Here is a 21,411-nt window from a genome sequence, read left to right on the forward strand (position 1 = left end):
ACAACAAAAAGAAATTAAAGGAATTCAAATTGGCAAAGAAGAAGTGAAACTCTCCCTCTTCGCCTATGGCATGATACTCTACATAGAAAACCCAAAAGCCTCCACCCCAAGATTGCTAGAACTCATAAAGCAGTTTGGTAGCGTGGCAGGATACAAAATCAATGCCCAGAAATGAATGGCATTTCTATATACTAACAATGAGACTGAAGAAAGAGAAATAAAGGAGTCAATCCCATTAACAATTGCACCCCAAAGCATAAGATACCTAGGAATAAACCTAACCAAAGATGTAAAGGATCTATACCCTCAAAACTATAGAACACTTCTGAAAGAAATTGAGGAAGACACAAAGAGATGGAAAAATATTCCATGCTCATGGATTGGCAGAATTAATGTTGTGAAAATGTCAATGTTACCCAGGGCAATTTACACGTTTAACACAATCCCTATGAAAATACCATGGACTTTCTTCAGAGAGTTAGAACAAATTATTTTAAGATTTGTGTGGAATCAGAAAAGACCCCAAATAGCCAGGGGAATTTTAAAAAAGAAAACCATATCTGGGGGCATCACAATGCCAGATTTCAGATTGTACTACAAAGCTGTGGTCATCAAGACAGTGTGGTACTGGCACAAAAACAGACACATAGATCAATGGAACAGAAATAGAGAACCGAGAAGTTGACCCTGAACTTCATGGTCAACTAATATTCGATAAAGGAGGAAAGACTATCCATTGGAAGAAAGACAGTCTCTTCAATAAATGGTGCTGGGAAAATTGGACATCCACATGCAGAAGAATGAAACTAGACCACTCTCTTTCACTATACACAAAGATAAACTCAAAATGGATGAAAGATCTAAATGTGAGACAAGATTCCATCAAAATCCTAGAGGAGAACACAGGCAACACCCTTTTTGAACTCGGCCACAGTAACTTCTTGCAAGATACATCCACGAAGGCAAAAGAAACAAAAGCAAAAATGAACTATTGGGACTTCATCAAGATAAGAAGCTTTTGCACAGCAAAGGATATAGTCAACAAAGCTAAAAGACAACCTACAGAATGGGAGAAGATATTTGCAAATGACATATCAGATAAAGGGTTAGTTTCCAAGATCTATAAAGAACTTTTTAAACTCAACACCAAAGAAACAAACAATCCAGTCATGAAATGGGCAAAAGACATGAACAGAAATCTCACAGAGGAAGACATAGACATGGCCACATGCACATGAGAAAATGCTCTGCATCACTTGCCATCAGGGAAATACAAATCAAAACCACAATGAGATACCACCTCACACCAGTGAGAATGGGGAAAATTAACAAGGCAGGAAACCACAAATGTTGGAGAGGATGTGGAGAAAGGGGAACCCTCTTACACTGTTGGTAGGAATGTGAACTGGTGCAGCCACTCTGGAAAACTGTGTGGAGGTTCCTCAAAGAGTTAAAAATAGATGTGCCCTACGACCCAGCGATTGCACTGTTGGGGATTTACCCCAAAGATTCAGATGCAATGAAATGCCGGGACACTTGCACCCCGATGTTTATAGCAGCAATGTCCACAATAGCCAAACTGTGGAAGGAGCCTCGGTGTCCATCAAAAGATGAATGGTTAAAGAAGATGTGGTTTATGTATACAATGGAATATTACTCAGCCATTAGAAATGACAAATACCCACCATTTGCTTCAACGTGGATGGAACTGGAGGGTATTATGCTGAGTGAAGTACGTCAATCGGAGAAGGACAAACAGTGTATGTTCTCATTCATTTGGGGAATATAAATAATAGTGAAAGGGAATATAAGGGAAGGGAGAAGAAATGTGTGGGAAATATCAGAAAGGGAGACAGAACATAAAGACTGCTAACTCTGGGAAACGAAGTAGGGGTGGTGGAAGGGGAGGAGGGTGGGCGGTGGGGGTGAATGGGTGATGGGTACTGAGGGGGGCACTTGACAGGATGAGCACTGGGTGTTATTCTGTATGTTGGTAAATTGAACTCCAATAAAAAATAAATTTATTTAAAAAAAAGACCACAATAAGATACCACCTTACATCTGTCAGAATGGCTAAAATTAACAACTCAGGAAAAAACAGATATTGGAAAGAATGCAGAGAAAGGAGAACCCTCTTACAATGTTGGGGAGAATGCAAGCTGGTGCAGCTACTCTGGAAAACAATATGGAGGTTCCTCAAAAACTTACATATAGAACTATCCTATGACCCAGCAATTTCACTACTAGGTAATTACCAAAAGGATACAAAAATGCTGATTTAAAGGAGGCACATGTCAAAGTATGATCCCAGTAGGGAATCCTGAACAATTCTGATTGTCCCATGATCTATTCTAAATAACCACTTAATGTTTCATTTATTTTCTTTCATCTGGTGATCTCTTTGAGGCATGCTTCAGAGTTAGGCATGCAACATGAAAATAATAGGAAAAGCATTGATGAAGTGTGGGTGGAAATCTTGTTAAATATCTGAGAGTGAAGTTTGAGTTAAAAGACATTTGAACTTGGGATTGACTGGGAGGCCAAAGAATTAAAGAAGAGAAGATTCTCTCAAGACATGAGTAAGTTGTGTGTTAATGGTGTGTGCTTTGTGTGTATGAATGGGAATTATAAATGATGTTGAATTCTAGGTGAATTCATGGCTCCAACCATCAATGTCGACAGAAGATCAAGCTGCAAATATTTATGTTTTAAAACTTAAATTATAACGCTAGTTAAATCTAACAACTAGTTTTAATGTTCATGAGTAAATTTTATGTAAGTTACCTTTTACATTCCGTATGAAAAGACTAATGTTAAGTACAGACTGGAGATTGGGAATCAATTTGGGGAAGATATTTTGTGGTTTCTTTCATCATACAAAAGAAAAAAATTAGACATCTGGGGAATTGGACTAATTTTCTTATCTAGTTTTTAAGACTAGAATGCTAAAAAACAAAAATATGAAAGAAATTAAAAACCCTTATTATTAAATTGATCTGTGAAAACACTGCTACTGGAAATTGAGTGGGACTGGAGGCCTTTCTTCCAGAAAACAAGGACTTGATTGTCAGGCCTATATTAGGTTCTGAACCTTAATGCCATGTATTTGTACTTGTTAAAAATTGTTTCAATGAAAAATAGATTAGAAATATGAAGTTCTGGTTTAGTTGGGAGTTCTTCCATTTGCTTTTTTTATTGGAGTTCAATTTGCCAACATTTAGCATTACACCCAATGCTCATCCCATCAAGTGCCCCCCCTCAGTGCCCATCACCCAGTCACCCCAACCCCCTGCCAACCTCCCTTTCCACTACCCTTGTTCATTTCCCAGAGTTAGGTGTCTCTCATGTTTTGTCACCCTCACTGATATTTTCACTCAATTTCCCTCATTTCCCTTTATTCCCTTTCACTAATTTTTATATTCCCCAAATGAATGAGACCATATAATGTTTGTCTTTTTCCAATGGACTTATTTCACTAAGCATAATACCCTCCAGGTCCATCCACGTCAAAGCAAATGGTGGGTATTTGTCGTTTCTAACGGATGAGTAATCCATTGTACACATATACCACATCTTTATCCATTCATCTTTTGATGGACACCGTTTCCACAGTTTGGCTATTGTGGACATTGCTGCTATAAACATCGGGGTGCAGGTGTCCTGGCGTTTCACTGCCTCTGTACCTTTGAGGTAAATCCCCAGCAGGGCAATTGCTGGGTCGTAGGGCAGTTCTATTTTTAACTCTTTAAGGAACCTCCACACAATTTCCAGAGTGGCTATAGCAGTTCACATTCCCACCAACAGTGCAAGAGGGTTCCCCTTTCTCCACATCCTCTCCAACATTTGTTGTTTCCTGTCTTGGTAATGTTCACCATTCTCACTGGTGTGAGGTGGTATCTCATTGTGGTTTTGATTTGTATTTCACTGATGGCCAATGATGCGGAGCATTTTCTCATGTGCTTCTTGGCCATGTCTATGTCTTCCTTTATGAAATTTCTGTTCATGTCTTTTACCCAATTCATGATTCAATTGTTTGTTTCTTTGGTGTTGAGTTTAGTAAGTTCTTTATAGATCTTGGATACTAGCCCTTTTCCTGATACATCATTTGCAAATATCTTCTCCCATTCTCTAGGTTGTCTTTAGTTTTGTTGACTGTTTCTTTTGCTGTGCAGAAGCTTTTTATCTTGATAAAGTCCCAATAATTCATTTTTGATTTTGTTTCTCTTGCCTTCATGGATGTATCTTGCAAGAAACTGCTGTGGCAAAGTTCAAAAAGGGTGTTGCCTGTGTTCTCCTCTAGGGTTTTGATGGAATCTTGTCTCACATTAAGATCTTTCATCCATTTGAGTTTATCTTTGTGTATGGTGAAAGAGAGTGGTCTAATTTCATTCTTCTGCATGTGGATGTCCAATTTTCCCAGCACCATTTATTGAAGAGACTGTCTTTTTTCCAGTGGATATTCTTTCCTCCTTTATCGAATATTAGTTGACCATAAAGTTCAGGGTCCACTTCTGGGTTCTCTATTCTGTCCCATTGATCTATGTGTCTGTTTCTGTGCCAGTACCACACTGTCTTGATGGCCACAGCTTTGTAGTACAACCTGAAATCTGGCATTGTGATGCCCCCGGCTATGGTTTTCTTTTTTAATATTCCCCTGGCTATTCTGGGTCTTTTCTGATTCCACACAAATCTTAACATGATTTGTTCCAACTCTCTGAAGAACGTCCATGGTATTTTGATACGGATTGCATTAAACACGTACTTTGCCCTGGGTAACACTGACATTTTCACAATATTAATTCTTTCAATCCATGAGCATGGAATATTTTTCCATCTCTTTGTGTCTCCCTCAATGTCTTTCAGAAGTGTTCTGTAGTTTTTAGGTTATAGATCCTTTACCTCTTTGGTTAGGTTTATTCCTAGGTATCTTATGCTTTTGGGTGCCATTGTAAATGGGATTGACTCCTTAATTTCTCTTTCTTCATTCTCGTTGTTAGTGTAGAGAAATGCCACTGATTTCTGGGCATTGATTTTGTATCCTGCTACATTGCCGAATTGCTATATGAACTCTAGCAATCTTGGGGTAGAGTCTTTTGGGTTTCCTATGTAGAGTATCATGTCATCAGCGAAGAGGGAGAGTTTGACTTCTTCTTTTCCAATTTGAATGCCTTTTATTTCTTTTTGTTGCCTGATTGCTAAGGCTAGAACTAGTACTATGTTGACTAGCAGTGGTGAGAGTGGACATCCCTGTCTTGTTCCTGATCTTAGGGGAAAGGCTCCCAGTGTTTCCCCATTGAGAATGATATTTGCTGTGGGCTCTTCGTAGATGGCTTTTAAGATGCTGAGGAATGTTCCCTCTATCCTTATACTCTGAAGAGTTTTGATCAGGAATGGATGCTGTATTTTGTCAAATGCTTTCTCTGTATCTACTGAGAGGATCATATGGTTCTTGTTTTTTTCTCTTGTTGATATGATCTACCACATTGATTGCTTTAGGAGCGTTGAACCAGCCTTGCATCCTGGGGATAAATCCCACTTGGTCATGGTGAATAATTTTCTTAATATACTGTTGCATCCTATTGGCTAGTATCTTGTTGAGAATTTTTCATCTGTGTTCATCAGGGATATTGGTCTATAATTCTCCTTTTTGGTGGGGTCTTTGGTTTTGGAATTAAGGTGATGCTGGCCTCATAGAATGATTTTCGAAGTACTCCATCTCTTTCTATCATTCTGAACAGGTTTAGCAGAATAGGCATGTATTCTTCTTTAAACGTTTGATAGAATTCCCTTTAAACATTTGATAGAATTCACCTGGGAAGCTATCTGGCCCTGGACTTTTGTGTCTTGGGAGATTTTTGATGACTGTTTCAATTTCCTCCTTGGTTATAGGCCTGTTCAGGTTTTCTATTTCTTCCTGTTCCAGTTTTCATATTTTGTGGTTTTCCAGAAATGCATCCATTTCTTTTAGATTGCCTAATTTATTAGCGTATAGCTGCTCATAATAAGTTTTCAAAATCGTTTGTATTTCCTTGGTATTGGGAGTGATCTCGCCTTTCTCACTCATGATTTTATTAATTAGAGTCTTTTCTATCTTCTTTTTAATAAGCTGGCTAATGGTTTATCCTTCTTATTAATTCTTTCAAAGTACGAACTCCTGGTTTTGTTAATCTGTTCCACAATTCTTCTGGCCTCTATTTCATTGAGTTCTGCTGAAATCTTTATTAATTGTCTTCTTCTGCATGGTGAAGGTTTAATTTGCTGTTCCTTCTCCAGCTCCTTTAGGTGCAAGGTTAGCTTTTGCATTTGAGTTCTTTCCAGTTTTTGGATGCATACTTGTTTTGAGATATATTTTCCCCTCAGGATTGCTTTTGCTGTATCCCAAAGTTTTTGAATGGTTGTATCTTCATTCTCATTAGTTTCCATGAATCTTTTGAATTCTTCTCTGATTTCCTGGTTGACCTTTTCAATTTTTAACAGGATGGTCCTTAACCTCCACGTATTTGAAATCTTTCTAAACTTCTCCTTGTGGTTTAGTTCTAGTTTCAAAGCATTATGGTCCGAAAATATGCAGGGTACGGTCCCAATCTTTTGGTATTGATTAAGACCTGATTTGTGACCCAGTATGTGGTCTATTCTGGAGAAAGTTCCATGTGCACTTGAGAAGTATGTGTATTCAGTTGTGTCTGGATATAAAGTCGTCTAAATATCTGTGAAATCCATCTGGTCTAGTGTATCATTTAAAGCTCTTGTTTCTTTGGAGATTTGTGCTTAGAAGATCTATTGATTGTAGAAAGCGCTGTGTTCAAGTCTCCAAGTATAAGTGTATTATTATCTAAGTATATCTTAACTTTGGTTCTTAATTGGTTGATATACTTTGCAACTACCACATTCAGTGCATAGTCATGATTGTTAGGTCCTCTTGTTGGATAGACTCTTTAAGTATGATATAGTGTCCCTCTTCATCTCTGACTACAGTCTTTGGGATAAACTTTAATTTATTTGATATGAAGATTGCTGCCCCTGCTTTCCTTTGAGGACTATTTGAATGGTAAATGGTTCTCCAACCTTTTATTTTCAGGCTGGAGGTGTCCTTCTGTCTAAAATGAGTCTCTTATAGAGAGCAAATAGGAGGGACTTGCTTTTTTATCCAGTAGAAACTCTGCGCCTTTGATGGGATCATTAAGCCCATTCACGTTCAGCGTTGCTATTGAAAGATATGAATTTAGTGTCATCATGATATCTATTCAGTCCCTGTTTTTGTGGATTGTTTCCTTGGACTTCTTCTTTCTTTAACAGAGTCCCCCTTTAATATTTCTTGCAGAGCCGGTTTGGTGGTCACATATTCTTTCAGTTTCTGCCTATCTTGGAAGCTCTTTATCTCTCTTTCTATTCTGAATGAGAGCCTTGCTAGATAAAGTATTCTTGGCTGCAGGTTCTTCTCATTTAGGACCCTGAATATATCCTGCCAGCCCTCTCTGGCCTGCCAGGTCTCTGTGTAGAAGTCTGCTGTTAACCTAATACTTCTCCCCATAAAGGTTAGGGATCTCTTGCTGCTTTAAGGATCTTCTATCTTTGGAATTTGCAAGTTTCACTATTAAATGTCGAGGTGTTGAATGGTTTTTATTAATTTTAGGGGGGGAATCTCTCTATCTCCTGAATCTGAATGCCTGTTTCCCTCCCCAAATTAGGGGAGTTCTCAGCTATGATTTGTTCAAATACATATTCTGAACCTCTGTACCTTTTGGCGCCCTCTGAAACCCCAATTAAATGTAGATTTTTTCCTTCTGAGGCTTTTATTTCCCTTAATCTATCCTCATGATATTTTAATTGTTTTTCTCTTTTTTCATCAGCTTCCTTCCTTGCCATCAACTTGTCTTCTATGTCACTCATTTGTTCTTCTACCTTGTTAACCCTCGTCGTTAGGACCTCCAGTTTTGATTGGATCTCATTTAATTGATTTTTAATTTTGGCCTGATTAGATATAAATTCTGTAGTCATGAAATCTCTTGAATCCTTTATGCTTTTTTCTAGAGCTACCAGTAGCTTTATAATTGTGCTACTGAGTTGGCTTTCTGACATTGAATTGTAATCCAAATTTTGTAACTCTGTGGCAGAGAGTACTGTTTCTGATTCTTTCTTTTGTGGTGAGTTTTTCCTTCTAGTCATTTTGCTCAATGCAGAGGGTCTAAAAACAAGTTGTACTGGAAAAAGGAGAAAAAGAGAGAGAAAAAAAGGTGGGTGGGAACAAACAGAAAACAAAAAACAAGGGGAGGTATCCTCTGATTCTATATACTGTAAATCTCTCTACTTCCCCTGGAACTTTCCAGTGCTGCTTGTTCAATAACTTGCTTTTCCCCTGTCCTTCCAGCTGGTCTTCTGGGGGAGCAGCCTGCTGTGCTGATTCTCGGGGGTGTGCACCTGGGGGAGCTGCCCAACCCCCTGCCAGGTCTATGGCTCAGTGGGAGCTGTTTATCCTGTGAGGCTCCTGCTCCCTGGTGGCCCTGCTCAGTCCCAGGCACAAGGTGACACCAGGAGGAACAACACTGGTGGTGGCCAGCTCTCCAGCCCTGGAGTCAGCTCCTGCAGTAGCTACCGCAGCTCCCAATCTGCAGGGGCCTGGATGCTTTGGGGGGTGGGGGCGCTGATCTGCATAGCTTAGGGCCGCCCGGTGGCAGGAGCTTCCTTGCTGTCCTGTGTCCTCCTGGCCTCCGGGGTAGTGCCGGATCTTGGTCTGTGTCCCCCAGCGCCCTGGGCTCTGGGGCCTGCACTGCTGGAATTGCCGCTCCCAGGGCCACGCATCCCCCTCCGGGCAGTGCTGCTGCCTGAGCAGCCACCTGAGCTGCTCCCAGGCCCTGCCTGGCATGAATTCCAGCCCTTTAGGGAGCTTTGCCCTCGGTGTGTGGCACGCTCTTCCCTGGGGTGTAGTTCCTCTGTTAGTGCCCCTGGGAGCCTGGGGGCATCACTGCCCCTCCTGGAATCCTGCCTTTCCGTCTGGGAAGATTGGTGAAGCTCCTGCTTCTCCAGGGCTGGGCTTTCTTGTCCTGGGGGCACTCGCCAACCGGCATTAGCCTGGCTCCTCGTGGGGGCCCCTCCCCCTTAGATGCTTTATTATTTCTTTTTTTTTCCCATCTTCCCACCTTGATAGAAGCACGAACTCTTCTCACTGTAGCATTCCATCTGTTCTCTCTTTAAATCTCAGGCCGAATTCTTAGGTTTTCAGGGTGCTTTGAAAGTTACCTAGGTAAGTTGGTGGGGACAGGTGACTTGGGGATCCTACTCTTCTGTCATCTTGCCCCGTCTCTCAAATTCTTCCATTTGAAAAATGTGATATTTGCATGGAACTGTTTGAATCTTTGTTTTCTCAGTTTCCCCTCCACTGGATAGAATTGAAACTAGAATTTTTCCTTTTGTTAAAGGAATAAAAAGTGAATATGTTATTTGTAAATTGATGTTTAGTAACTAGAGATGAACTTGAAATACTAGAATACATTATAAGCCTAATCCTAGGTAGTCTTATGAAAATGTATCTGTTTTTATCTTTTGAACCTATCTATATTCACATTACTCTTCAAGATATCTTAAGTTGTATTTTTTCCTCTTTTCAGAGCTGCTTCTTTGGGGGCTTTTTATTGAGGTGCAATTCATAAGGGGCTATTTTTCTGATAAGGCTTCTTATAACTATGGCTGGGTGTTTTGTTCTAGCCTTCAAAGTAGGGCCATTTTATCTTTTAGAGTCACTTCTAAAGTCATGTGGTCTTTAACTTTGGGGACTATTTTGCATATAAGTGCTAATGCAAATAAATTTAAACCCAAGTAGACCTCATCACATATCACCCCATGAATGTTGACAATGGAAGGAATACCTTGCTTGTAGTATAGTATCAGTTCTGGACTGAAAAGCTGGGGAAGAAAATTTTCTTTTTTGCATAAACCAGAAAAACCGCTAGTGTGCAGTTTCCTTATTGACCTCAGCAGATAAACTGAGCTGATAGTGTTATTTCAGATTTCCGAAATTATCTGAATCTTGGTTTGTGTAGACTTGCAATCTACATGCAATTTTAACTAAATCAGATAGCTTTTACATTTTCAATTTGTACATAGGCTCTCCCCACCCTTTCCAACATCCATTAGGTAATTGATCTTTGTAAACTGGCATTGAAACATTACAGCAATGTTTTTTTGCACCAATTTTATAAACTTTTACAGTGGAATATATGTTATTTTTCCGAGACAAATGAAAGGTTAACTTCTCAAGTTTCTTGCTGCCTGCTTTACCAGAATTTGAAGGGACGATCTTTTATATACATTTGTAATAGATGAAAAATAAACTAGACTGCAAATCCTTTTTATAAAAAAACCTTAAACCATGTACCAAGTTTTTGGTCCAAATTGTGTAGGATAGGTTAAACTTAAATTGCATTCTATTAAACAATATAAGTGTATTTCTGTAAGCATAGTTATGTTGAAATAAACTTTTAAAAATCAAAATAATAATAATAATAATAATAATAATAATAATAATAAATAAAGGAGGCACATGCACCTCAATGTTTATAGCAGCATTATAAATAATAGCCAGATTATGGAAAAGGCCTAAATGTCCACCAGCTGATGAATGGATTATATTATTATATTATATACTTATGTATTATGCATAGTATATATACACATATACATATGTATACATATAATGGAATATTACTCAGCCATCAAAAAGAATGAAATCTTGCCACTTGCACCAACAGGGATGGGATTAGAGGGTATTATTCTAAGTGAAATAAGTCAGTCAGAGAAAGACAAATGATTTCACTCATGTGGAATTTAAGAAACAAAACAGATGACTAGGGGAAGGGAAGGAAAAATAAAATGAGATAAAAACATAGAGAGAGGCAAACCATAAAGGACTGTATAGTTAAGAGAACAAACTGAGAGTTGATGAAGGGGACATAGATGGGAGGATGAAATGAATAGGTGGGCAGCCTGGGTGGCTCAGCAGTTTAGCACTGCCTTCAGCCCAGGGCCTGATGTTGGAGACCCAGGATCGAGTCCCATGTCGGGCTCACTGCATGGAGCCTGTTTCTCCCTCTGCCTGTGTCTCTGCCTCTCTCTCTTTCTGTGAATAAATAAAATCTTTAAAAAAATAAAAGCATGATTGGCATTAAAGAGGACACCTGTTGGGTTGAAAAATAAATAAATAAAATTAGCTGATACTTTAAAAAATGGGCAGAAGACATGAACAGACATTTCTCCAACAACATCCAGATGGCCAAAAGACACATGAAAAGATGTTCATAATTACTTACCATCAGAGAAATGCAAATCAAAACTACAATGAGCTATTACCTCACACCTGTCAGAATTGTTAAAATCAACAGCACAAGAAACAAAGGTGTTGGCAAAGATGTGGAAAAAAAAGGATCCCTCTTGGACTGTTCATGGGAATGCAAACTGGTACAGCCACTCTGGAAAACAGTATGGATATTCCTCAAAAAGTTAAATATAGAACTATCCTAAATCTACCCTAGCAACCACACTACTGAGTATTTACCCAAAGAATACAAAAGCACCAATTCAAAGGGATACATGTACTCCTATGTTTATAGCAGCATAATTTACAACAGCCAAAATATGGAAGCAACACACATGCCCATTGGTTGATGAATGGATAAAGAGGTTGGTGTGTGTGTGTGTGTGTGTGTGTGTGTGTATTAGAGTATTATTCAGCCATAAAAATGAATGAAATCTTGCCATTTGCAATGATACAGATGATACAGATAAAGCTAGAGACTATCAAGCTAAGCAAAATAAGTCAGGAAAAGACAAATACCATATGATTTCACTCACATGTGGAATTTAAGCAACAAGACAAATGAACAAGGGAAGAAAGAGAGAGACATCAAGATACAGACTCATTATATTAGGTAACAAACTAATGGTTACCAGAGGGGAGGAGTGTGTGGGGCATGGGTAAAATGGGTGATAGGGATTAAGGAGTGCAATTGTCATAATGAGCAATGGGTGATGTATGAAATTGCTGAATCATTATATTGTACACTTCACACTAATATAACACTGTATGTTAACTAACTGGAACTAAAACTTAAAAATAAAGTAGTACGATTCCTAAAAAATTAAAGTTTTATGTCATTTAAATGAGAGGTAAAAAGATACTAGCTTTTATATGTACCCACATATATCAGTTTTTTGACATATATACCATTTCTAGTGCTTTTAATTCCTTCCTGGAAATTCACATTTCTGCCTAGTAACATTTCCTTTAGCCTGAAGAAATTTCTATTTTTTTACAAGATTTTATCTATTTATTCATGAGAGACACACACAGAGAGAGAGAAAGGCAGAGAAATAGCCAAAGGGAGAAGCAGGCTCCATGCAGGGAGCCCAATGTGGGACTCGATCCTGGGACTCTAGGATCACTCCCTGGGCGAAAGGCAGGTGCTAAACCGCTGAGCCACCCAAGGATCCCCAAAAAATTTCTTTATATTTCTTTTAGTGCAAATATGCTGATGAAGAATTATCTCATTTTATTAATGTCATAAATTTGACTTTATTTTTAAATTTTAAATTTTTAATTTTTAATTAATTTTTAATTAAAAATTTTAATTTTTAAAATTTGAAGTATAATTGACATACAATGTTATAGTAGTTTCAAGTGTACAGTATACTGGTTCAACTATTCTATACACTACTCAATGTTTACCCTAAGTGAAGTCACCATCTGTGAGCAATACATTATCACATTATTGTTGACTATATTCCCTAGTCTGTACTTTTCATTTCTACAATTTGTTTATTTTATAACTGGAAATTTGAACATCTTAATCCCCTTCAATTATTTAAACACTTCCCTGTCTCCCCATCCTCCCTTCTGGCAGACACCAGTTTCTCCTCTGTAATTAAAAGTCTGGTTTTTGAGGGCGGGGCAAGATGGCAGAAGACTAGGGGTCCTCAACTCACCTGGACTCACCAATTTACCTAGATAACTTTGAAATCATCCTGAACACCTATGAATTCAACCAGAGATTTAAAGAGAAAACAACCAGAATGCTACAGAGAGAAGGGTTTTCGCTTCTAGCAAGTTTCTTCCTTTTTGACTTTCATATTTCTACAATTACATGTCTTACATATATGTTCCACTTCTAGATTCCCTTCAACATGCTCAATTTAATTGGGAGATATATGAGATTTGTTTTGTTTTGTTTTGTTTTGTGTTTTTTCTGCCTCATTTTGTTCTACAATGGCGGAATTTTTTTTTTCCCTCCCGAACCAGTTTTATTTTTATTTTTTTTATACAAAATTTATTTTTTATTGGTGTTCAATTTACCAACATACAGAATAACACCCAGTGCTCATCCCGTCAAGTGCCCCCCTCAGTGCCCGTCACCCATTCACCCCCACCCCCCCTGCCCTCCTCCCCTTCCACCACCCCTAGTTCGTTTCAATGGTGGAAGTTAATACCTTCTAAAACATGACCAGCATGCACCCAGAACCAAGTGGTATACTGTGCTCGTTCATTCTGTGAGATTATATTCTCTCTTCATTCCCATTCTACCCCCCTCTTTGATCTCGTTTATGTTTTGGTGGCCAATGTTGGGGCTTTCTAACTATTACTGTTTTATAAAAATTTGGGACCAAGCACCTTCTAACATACAGAACTTAGTACACTTAGAACCAAGAGGATCATCCTCTAGAACCCCTCAGAATCATCTAGGGTGAAATTTCTGTAAGTTGTGCTTGATATTCTTGACTCAGCCCGCTCATACAGCCACTCTGCACTGAGTAAAATGACCAGAAGGAAGAAATCACCACAATAGAAAGAATCAGAAACAGTACTCTCTGCCACAGAGTTACAGAATATGGATTACAATTCAATATCAGAAAGCCAATTCATAAGCACAATTATAAAGCTACTTGTGGCTCTGGAAAAAGCATAAAGGATTCAAGAGATTTCATTACTGCAGAATTTAGATCTGATCAGGCCAAAATTAAAAATCAATTAAGTGAGATGCAATCCAAACTGGAGGTCCTAATGACGAGGGATAAAGAGGTGGAAGAAGGAGTGAGCGACATAGAAGACAAGTTGATGGCAAGGAAGGAAGCTGAGGAAAAAAGAGAAAACCAATTAAAAGACCATGAAGAAAGGTTAAAGGAAATAAATAATAGCCTCAGAAGGGAGAATCTATATATAATTGGGGTTCCAGAAAGCACCAAGAGGGACAGAGGGACAGGAAGCATATTTGAAAAATCATAGCTGAATACTTCCCTAATTTGGGGAGTGAAACAGGCATTCAGATCCAGGATATAGAGAGCTGCCCCCCAAAAAATCAATAAAACCCTTGACATTTAATAGTGAAACTTGCAAATTCCAAAGATAAAATCTTTAAAGCAGCAAGAGACAAGAGATTCTTAACTTATATGGGGAGAAATATTAGATTCACAGGAGACCTCTCCACAGAGACCTGGCAGGCCAGAAAGGGTGGACAGGATATATTCAGAGTACTAAATGAGAAGAACATGCAGCCAAGAATACTTTATGCATCAAGGCTCTCATTCAGAATAGAAGGAAAGATAAAGAGCTTCCAAGATAGGCAGAAACTGAAAGAATATGTGACCACCAAACCAGCTCTGCAAGAAATATTAAGGGGACCCTGTAAAAGAAAGAGGAACCCCAAAGAAATAATCAACAAAACAGGGACTGAATAGGTATTACGATGACACTAAATTAATATCTTTCAATAGTTACTCTGAATGTGTTGCTAAATGATCCCATCAAGACACACGGTTTCAGACTGGATAAAAAAGCAAGACCCATCTATTTACTGTCTAAACGAGACTCATTTTAGACCTAAGGACACCTCCAGCCTGAAAATGAAAGGTTGGAGAACCATTTACCATTCCAATGGTCCTCAAAAGGAAGTTGGGGTAGCAATCCTGGAATCAGATAAATTAAAGTTTATCCCAAGGACTATAGTAAGAGATGAAGAGGGATACTATATCATCCATAAAGTGTCTATACAACAAGAAGACCTAACAATCATGAATATTTATGCTTCTAATGTGGGAGGTGAGAAGTATATCAATCAATTAATAACCAAAGTAAAGACATACTTAGATAATAATACACTAATAGTAGGAGACTTCAACTTGGCACTTTCTGCAAATGAGAGATCTTCTAAGCATAAAATCACCAAAGAAACAAGGGCTTTAAATGATACACTGGACCAGATGGATTTCATAGATATTTATACAGAATTTTACATCCAAAGACAGCTGAATACACATTCAAATGCACAAGGAACTTTCTCCAGAATAGTCCACATACTGGGTCACAAATCAGGTCTCAACCAATAGCAAAAGATTGGGATTGTCCCCTGCATATTTTCAGACCACAATGCTTTGAAACTAGAACTCAATCACAAGAAGAAATTTGGAAGAAACTCAAACACGTGGAGGTTAAAGAGCATCCTACTAAAAGATGAATGGGTCAACCATGAAATTAGAGAAGAATTAAAAAGATCCAAGGAAACTAATGAGAATGAAGATGCAACAGTTCAAAATCTTTGGGATACAGCAAAAGCGGTCCTAAGAGGGAAATGCATCACAATACAAGCATCCCTCAAAATATTGGAAAATGCTCCGCTCCTCAAATACACACGCTAACCTTGCCTAAAGGAAATGGAGAAAGAACAGCAAATAAAACGTACACCAAGCAGAATAAGAGAGAAAATAAAGATTTGAGCAGCACTCAATGAAATAGAGAGCAGAAGAATTGTAGAACAGATTAACAAAACCAGGAGTTTGTTCTTCGAAAGAAATAATAAGATAGATAAACCATTAGCCAGCCGTATTAAAAAGAAAACAGACTCAAATAAAATCATGAATGAAAGAGGAGAGATCACAACCAATACCAAGGAAATGCAAACAATTTAAAAAATATATTATGAGCTATTATGAGCAGCTGTCACATGGCCAACAAGCACATGAGAAAATGCTCCGCATCACTGGCCATCAGGGAAATACAAATCAAAACCACAATGAGATACCACCTCACACCAGTGAGAATGCTGAAAATTAACAAGACAGGAAACAACAAATGTTGGAGAGGATGTGGCGAAAGGGGAACCCTCTTGCACTGTTGGTGGGAATGTGAACTGATATAGCCACTCTGGAAAACTGTGTGGAGGTTCCTCAAAGAGTTAATAATAGAGCTACCCTAAGACCCAGCAGTTGCACTACTGAGGATTTACCTCAAAGATACAGATGCAGTGAAAAGCTGAGACTCCTGCACCCCAATGTTTATAGCAGCAATGTCCAGAATAGCCAAACTATGGAAACACTTGGTGTCCATCGAAAGATGAATGGATAAAGAAGATGTGGTATATGTATATAATGGAATATTACTCAGCCACTAGAAATGATGAATAGCCACCATTTGCTTCGATGTGGATGGAACTGGAGGGTATTATGCTGAGTGTAGTAAGTCAATCAGAAAAGGACAATCATTATATAGTTTCACTCATATGAGGAATATAAAAAATAGAGAAAGGGATCATAGGGGAAAGGAGAAAAAATAGTGGGAAAAATCAGAGAGGGTGACGAAACATGAGAGACTCCTAACTCTTGGAAATGAGCAAGGGGTAGTGGAAGGGGAGGTGGGTGGAGAGATGGGGTGACTGGGTGATGGGCACTGAGGGGGACACTTGACGGGATGAGCACTGGGTGTTATACTATATGTTGGCAGGTCAATCTCCAATAAAAAATATACAAAAAAGTGTGGTTTTTTTATTGTCTTTATTTTTATGTACATTTTCATTATATGTAATGATTATGTTTGCAGAGTTTTCAACTCTCTAATGATGTGTTTACAGTATTGTATAATATCCATTCTCTTGGATTGGAAGCCCATCATCATTCATATCATTGAGCTCCTGTATGTAATAGGTATTTTTTCTCTGGCTTCTTTCAAGATTTTATTTTAATCTCTGTTTTTCAGTGGATTCATTATGATGTGCCTCGGTATAGTCTTATTTTTATTCTGCTTGTGGTGTGCTGAGTTTCTTATATCTGTAAATTTATATTTTTTATCAAGTGTGAGAAATTCTTGTCATTACTACTGTCCCGTTAATTATCATTCATTTTTCTTTCCTGTTTTCTTCTCTCCTGTAAATGGAGCTCCATTTACATTTGCATTAAACCATTTGAGAATATCCCCACCCCCTCAGTGAGGCCCTATCTTTTTGTTTCCTTTTTTTCTCTTTTCTTTCTTCAGACTGGATCTTTCTTCTGATTCATCTTTACATTCATTGACCCTTTCTTACATTGTGATGATTCTGCTGTTAAAAGTCCAAGTGGTTAAATGTTCTTTCTTATAAATCTAGATTTTCTTCGTTTTAGTTTCTAGTGCTCTATTGTGATTCTATATTTTTTCATTCATAGAAGTACATTTCCCTTTAAATCATTCATAGAAGTACATTTCCTTTTAAATCAACATATATATTTATCCTATCTCCTTTAAATCTTTGTGTATAAATTCTTATATCTCTGTTATTTCAGAGTTAGTTTGCATTCATGAGTCGTCTTCTTAACTATGGATCACTTTTACCTGTTACTTTTTATGCCTAGTAAGTTCTAATAGCGTATTAGACATTGTATATTATAGTCATCCTAGATTCTTTTATCTTTATCAAAGAGTATTGAACTTTGTTTTCAAAAATAGTTAACTCAAGTGAACTAAAACTTAAAGCTTTGTTTTCCCTTCAATGGACAGCAGTTAAATCTATATTCAGTTATTGCAGCCTTCCAGCTGTTCCTTCTGGTGGGAGGTATGAATCTTTCCCTATACATACAAAGTTCAGACAATGGAGAATAGAGTATGAACCTGTTTTTCCTAGCATAATTTTCTTTAGGCCACAATTCAGTATCCCTTTTTAATCTTCTAATTTCACTATCAGTCACTGACTCAGAGTGGCTCGGTTTATGCTATTTAATCCTCACCAATACTTACTTTGTAATTATCACATATATACAATAGGGGTTCTGCTATGGGAAAAGTGAGATAAAAATAAGGATTCACCAAACATTAACTTACATGGACTAGATAAAAATATATGAAATTGCTTAGCATGCTACCCAACACAGATTAGTAGCCTGATGTTAGGTTCCTTCTTAAGTGTTTTTCCCTTCTTTTGCCTCTTAAGTCAGTGAGTTCAACAAGATTGATCATAGGTTGACAGACTATAGCTCTCAGACCAAATGCAATAAGAAATCTGTTTTTTATAGTCTAAGAGCCAAGAAATTTTTTTATACTCTTAAAGAGCTATTTTAAACAATGAGAGAAAAATGTATGACACAAACCTTATGTGGTCCACAAAGCCTAAAATATTTATTCTATAGTCTTTTACAGAATATGTTTGCTAATCCCTGAGATATAGTCTAATCCTTACAGCTATCTAAAATAAGCAGTATGCTGGAATTCATTTTATTTACTTAGTCGCTGAGGTAGAAGCTCTATTTTGTTTAAAAAAATATTAAAACACTATTTTACTAGTTTTACTAAATTTTCAAAAGCTTGTCTAAAGTCTTACTTTAAAAAAAAAAAATAAAGTCTTACCTTTTCTCCTTTTACACCACTACAGTCACATTTTGATCCTGGAGAACACCCATAGCAAGCCTATAAGGACGAATAAAAGGGAGGAAAATTATTTAATAATGATAATAATATTTTGAGCCTGAAAACTAATCTCTGACTTACTTCTCAACTAAACAATCCAGACTTAAAAACCAAATAGCACAAAAATACCTGAAAGAATATATACCAAAAGGCAAACAATGGTTACCTCTGGGGAAGCTTTCACCTTTTATGGTACACACTTCCATTTGATCTTCTTACAATAAGCAGATGTAATTTTTATAATTTTAAAGTGAAAAATATCTTTTTAAAAAGATATGAAAAATTAAAAAGGAATTCAAACAACTTCCCAGTAATATGATTTGCCACTTGTCCAAGCTCTTAGGAACTCCTCTTTTTGTCCTAACATCACATGCAAGAAATGATCTTTCAATCTATATTAGGAATGACCTTGGACTAACCAAAGATGTCTACTGGCTGAAGTTGCTTGTATCTTGACATTTATGAGCAATCACAGGCATAAAATACATAGTACTATCTTTTACCAACTTTTTAAAATTTGCTTCCACTCTCTCATCACTAGTAGCTCAGTCTATAATGACTCCCAACAGTTTTGCCACAAATTTTCCCACAGCCTAGATATTCTAAGGAACCACTACTAATAAGTTAATTAACTCATATTAAGAATTGAGATCTTGAAGCCAAAAAAATATCCTGCTCTCAAATAATATCCCACAAGAGGGGCACCTTGGTGGCTCAGTCAGGGGAGCATGCGACTCCTGGTTTTGAGGTTGTGAGTCTGAGCCTCATGCTGGGTGTAGAGATTACTAAAAAATTAAAATCTTTAAAATAAAATAAAATAAAATAAAATAATAACATAAAATAAGAACCCATAAGAGAAGAAGACAATAGATGACTTCTGCCATCCAGATCTACCTCATACTCTGGCATAAAGCTGAAATGCTTAGAAAAACAAAAAGTAATTATTTTAACATATGTAGATAGCTCACCATTTATGTGCAATATAGTATAATGCTTCTCATTAAATAAGAGAAACTTTTATGTGATGTAAATACCAAATAATGTGTATCAATGCTTGGCCTTGGAAGACTGTGACTTAAAAAGTACTTTAGCCTCCTTCCCAACATTCCATGTGTTCCTGTACTCCAACCACTACTAGAATACTTTCCCACTCTGGAAAACTGTGTGGAGGTTCCTCAAAGAGTTAATAATAGAGCTACCCTAAGACCCAGCAGTTGCACTACTGAGGATTTACCTCAAAGATACAGATGCAGTGAAAAGCTGAGACTCCTGCACCCCAATGTTTATAGCAGCAATGTCCATGTGTTCCTGTACTCCAACCACTACCAGAATACTTTCCCCAATACTTATCAAGCTATTGACCTCATCCTTCTACTCATAACTCCTAACCCACTCAGCTGCAACTAGAAGCCAGCCACATGCTCGCATTCCTTTTCCTGATAAAAGCAAACAAAGTAGCTTGATGTTGGGAGTCAACCTCTTACACTGCAATATGTTGTTCCAACAAAAAAATGCTCCTGATGTCTCTAATCGAAAGTCTATTATGCAGCTATTATTTGTCATACATACGTGATAATACACTGGTTTTAATATTATACAGCAACTACATTACAAGTTAAATGGATTTATACAGACTCCCTCATCAAACATGAATTGAGCATTGTTAGAGGCCAGAAAACTCGTTAGCTGCTACAGATGAATAAGACTCAGCTCCTTCCAACATATAAAACTAATTCAACAAATACTTACTGATCACCAGTTATGTGCCAGCCACTGTTAATGTTAGGTGCAGGTAGAAGATACAAAGACAGTACATTTTTGCTCTCTAATGGAAGGGATAACTCCATACAGAAAAACTACATTAAACTGTGTCAGGAACAAAGGTTAATTTAAGAGATGCAATATTGTTTTTGCGTAAACATGAATTCTAGACTTCAAAGTACAAATTTACAAATTTTAGAGGATACTGATTCACAAGTTAAGAATTGTCAATGGTCATACTCACTGAATCAGATTGTATATATTATCAATAATCAGTTACAAGTATTAATGGAGGAGTAAAGGATAATGATGCTCCAAAATGGTTGTTTATCTAAAAATAACATTTGACTTTGGAATGTATGTTTATACTTTAAATGTAAATATATGAGCATCGTTTTCTGGTGTTACAAGTAAAAGATGGTATAACTCTCCATTTTCATCTTTCACTAAGAAATCTTTCTTTTTAAAATATAAATTAAGTTCCTGAGAATAATGCAAAGTAATAGAAAGAGAGGATTTGGTTAATATAAAGACGACACTATGTGAATTTTCTTTATAATTACATTTCTGGTTTCTTAGTATCCAACAAAATCCTCCAACTCCTAATATAATTTGTAAACAAACAACATAACTTTAAATATGTGTGCATGTCATTTTGGAAGTAATTTTATACAGTATTTTTCTTTAAAATTAGTAATGTCTTTTTGCACTTCTTTATTACTTAACATGTAGCTATACTTTAAAGAGGTCGCTACTTAAAACAAATGATATATGGTTTGAATTCAATTTTAAAATTTAATTTGTATTCTATTTAGTCCTCCTACATAATGATAATGACACTGGTTGAGGGAAGGTAGAGGGTGTTTAAAGACATTGTAATACACAAACTGACCACTAGATGCCACTTTCCATACAGTTATAACAGTGATGCCCACAAGGAAAGAGTCCCAATTTGACATTTG

The 21,411-nt window shown here is 37.2% G+C and overlaps 1 protein-coding gene across 3 annotated transcripts in view; it reads right to left on the bottom strand.

The window, feature by feature from the left end:
- COL4A5 (collagen type IV alpha 5 chain) overlaps nucleotides 1–21,411 on the bottom strand; it is a 273,325-nt gene that overhangs the window by 151,706 nt on the left and 100,208 nt on the right. For all 3 annotated transcript variants that reach the window (XM_077889027.1, XM_077889028.1, XM_077889026.1), the window contains exon 2: nucleotides 18,629–18,688. In XM_077889027.1, the coding sequence (XP_077745153.1) occupies nucleotides 18,629–18,688 (60 nt within the window). The remainder of the gene's footprint in view (nucleotides 1–18,628; nucleotides 18,689–21,411) is intronic.

This window comes from Canis aureus, chromosome X (assembly GCF_053574225.1).
Source record: "Canis aureus isolate CA01 chromosome X, VMU_Caureus_v.1.0, whole genome shotgun sequence".
Classification (NCBI taxonomy): domain Eukaryota; kingdom Metazoa; phylum Chordata; class Mammalia; order Carnivora; family Canidae; genus Canis; species Canis aureus.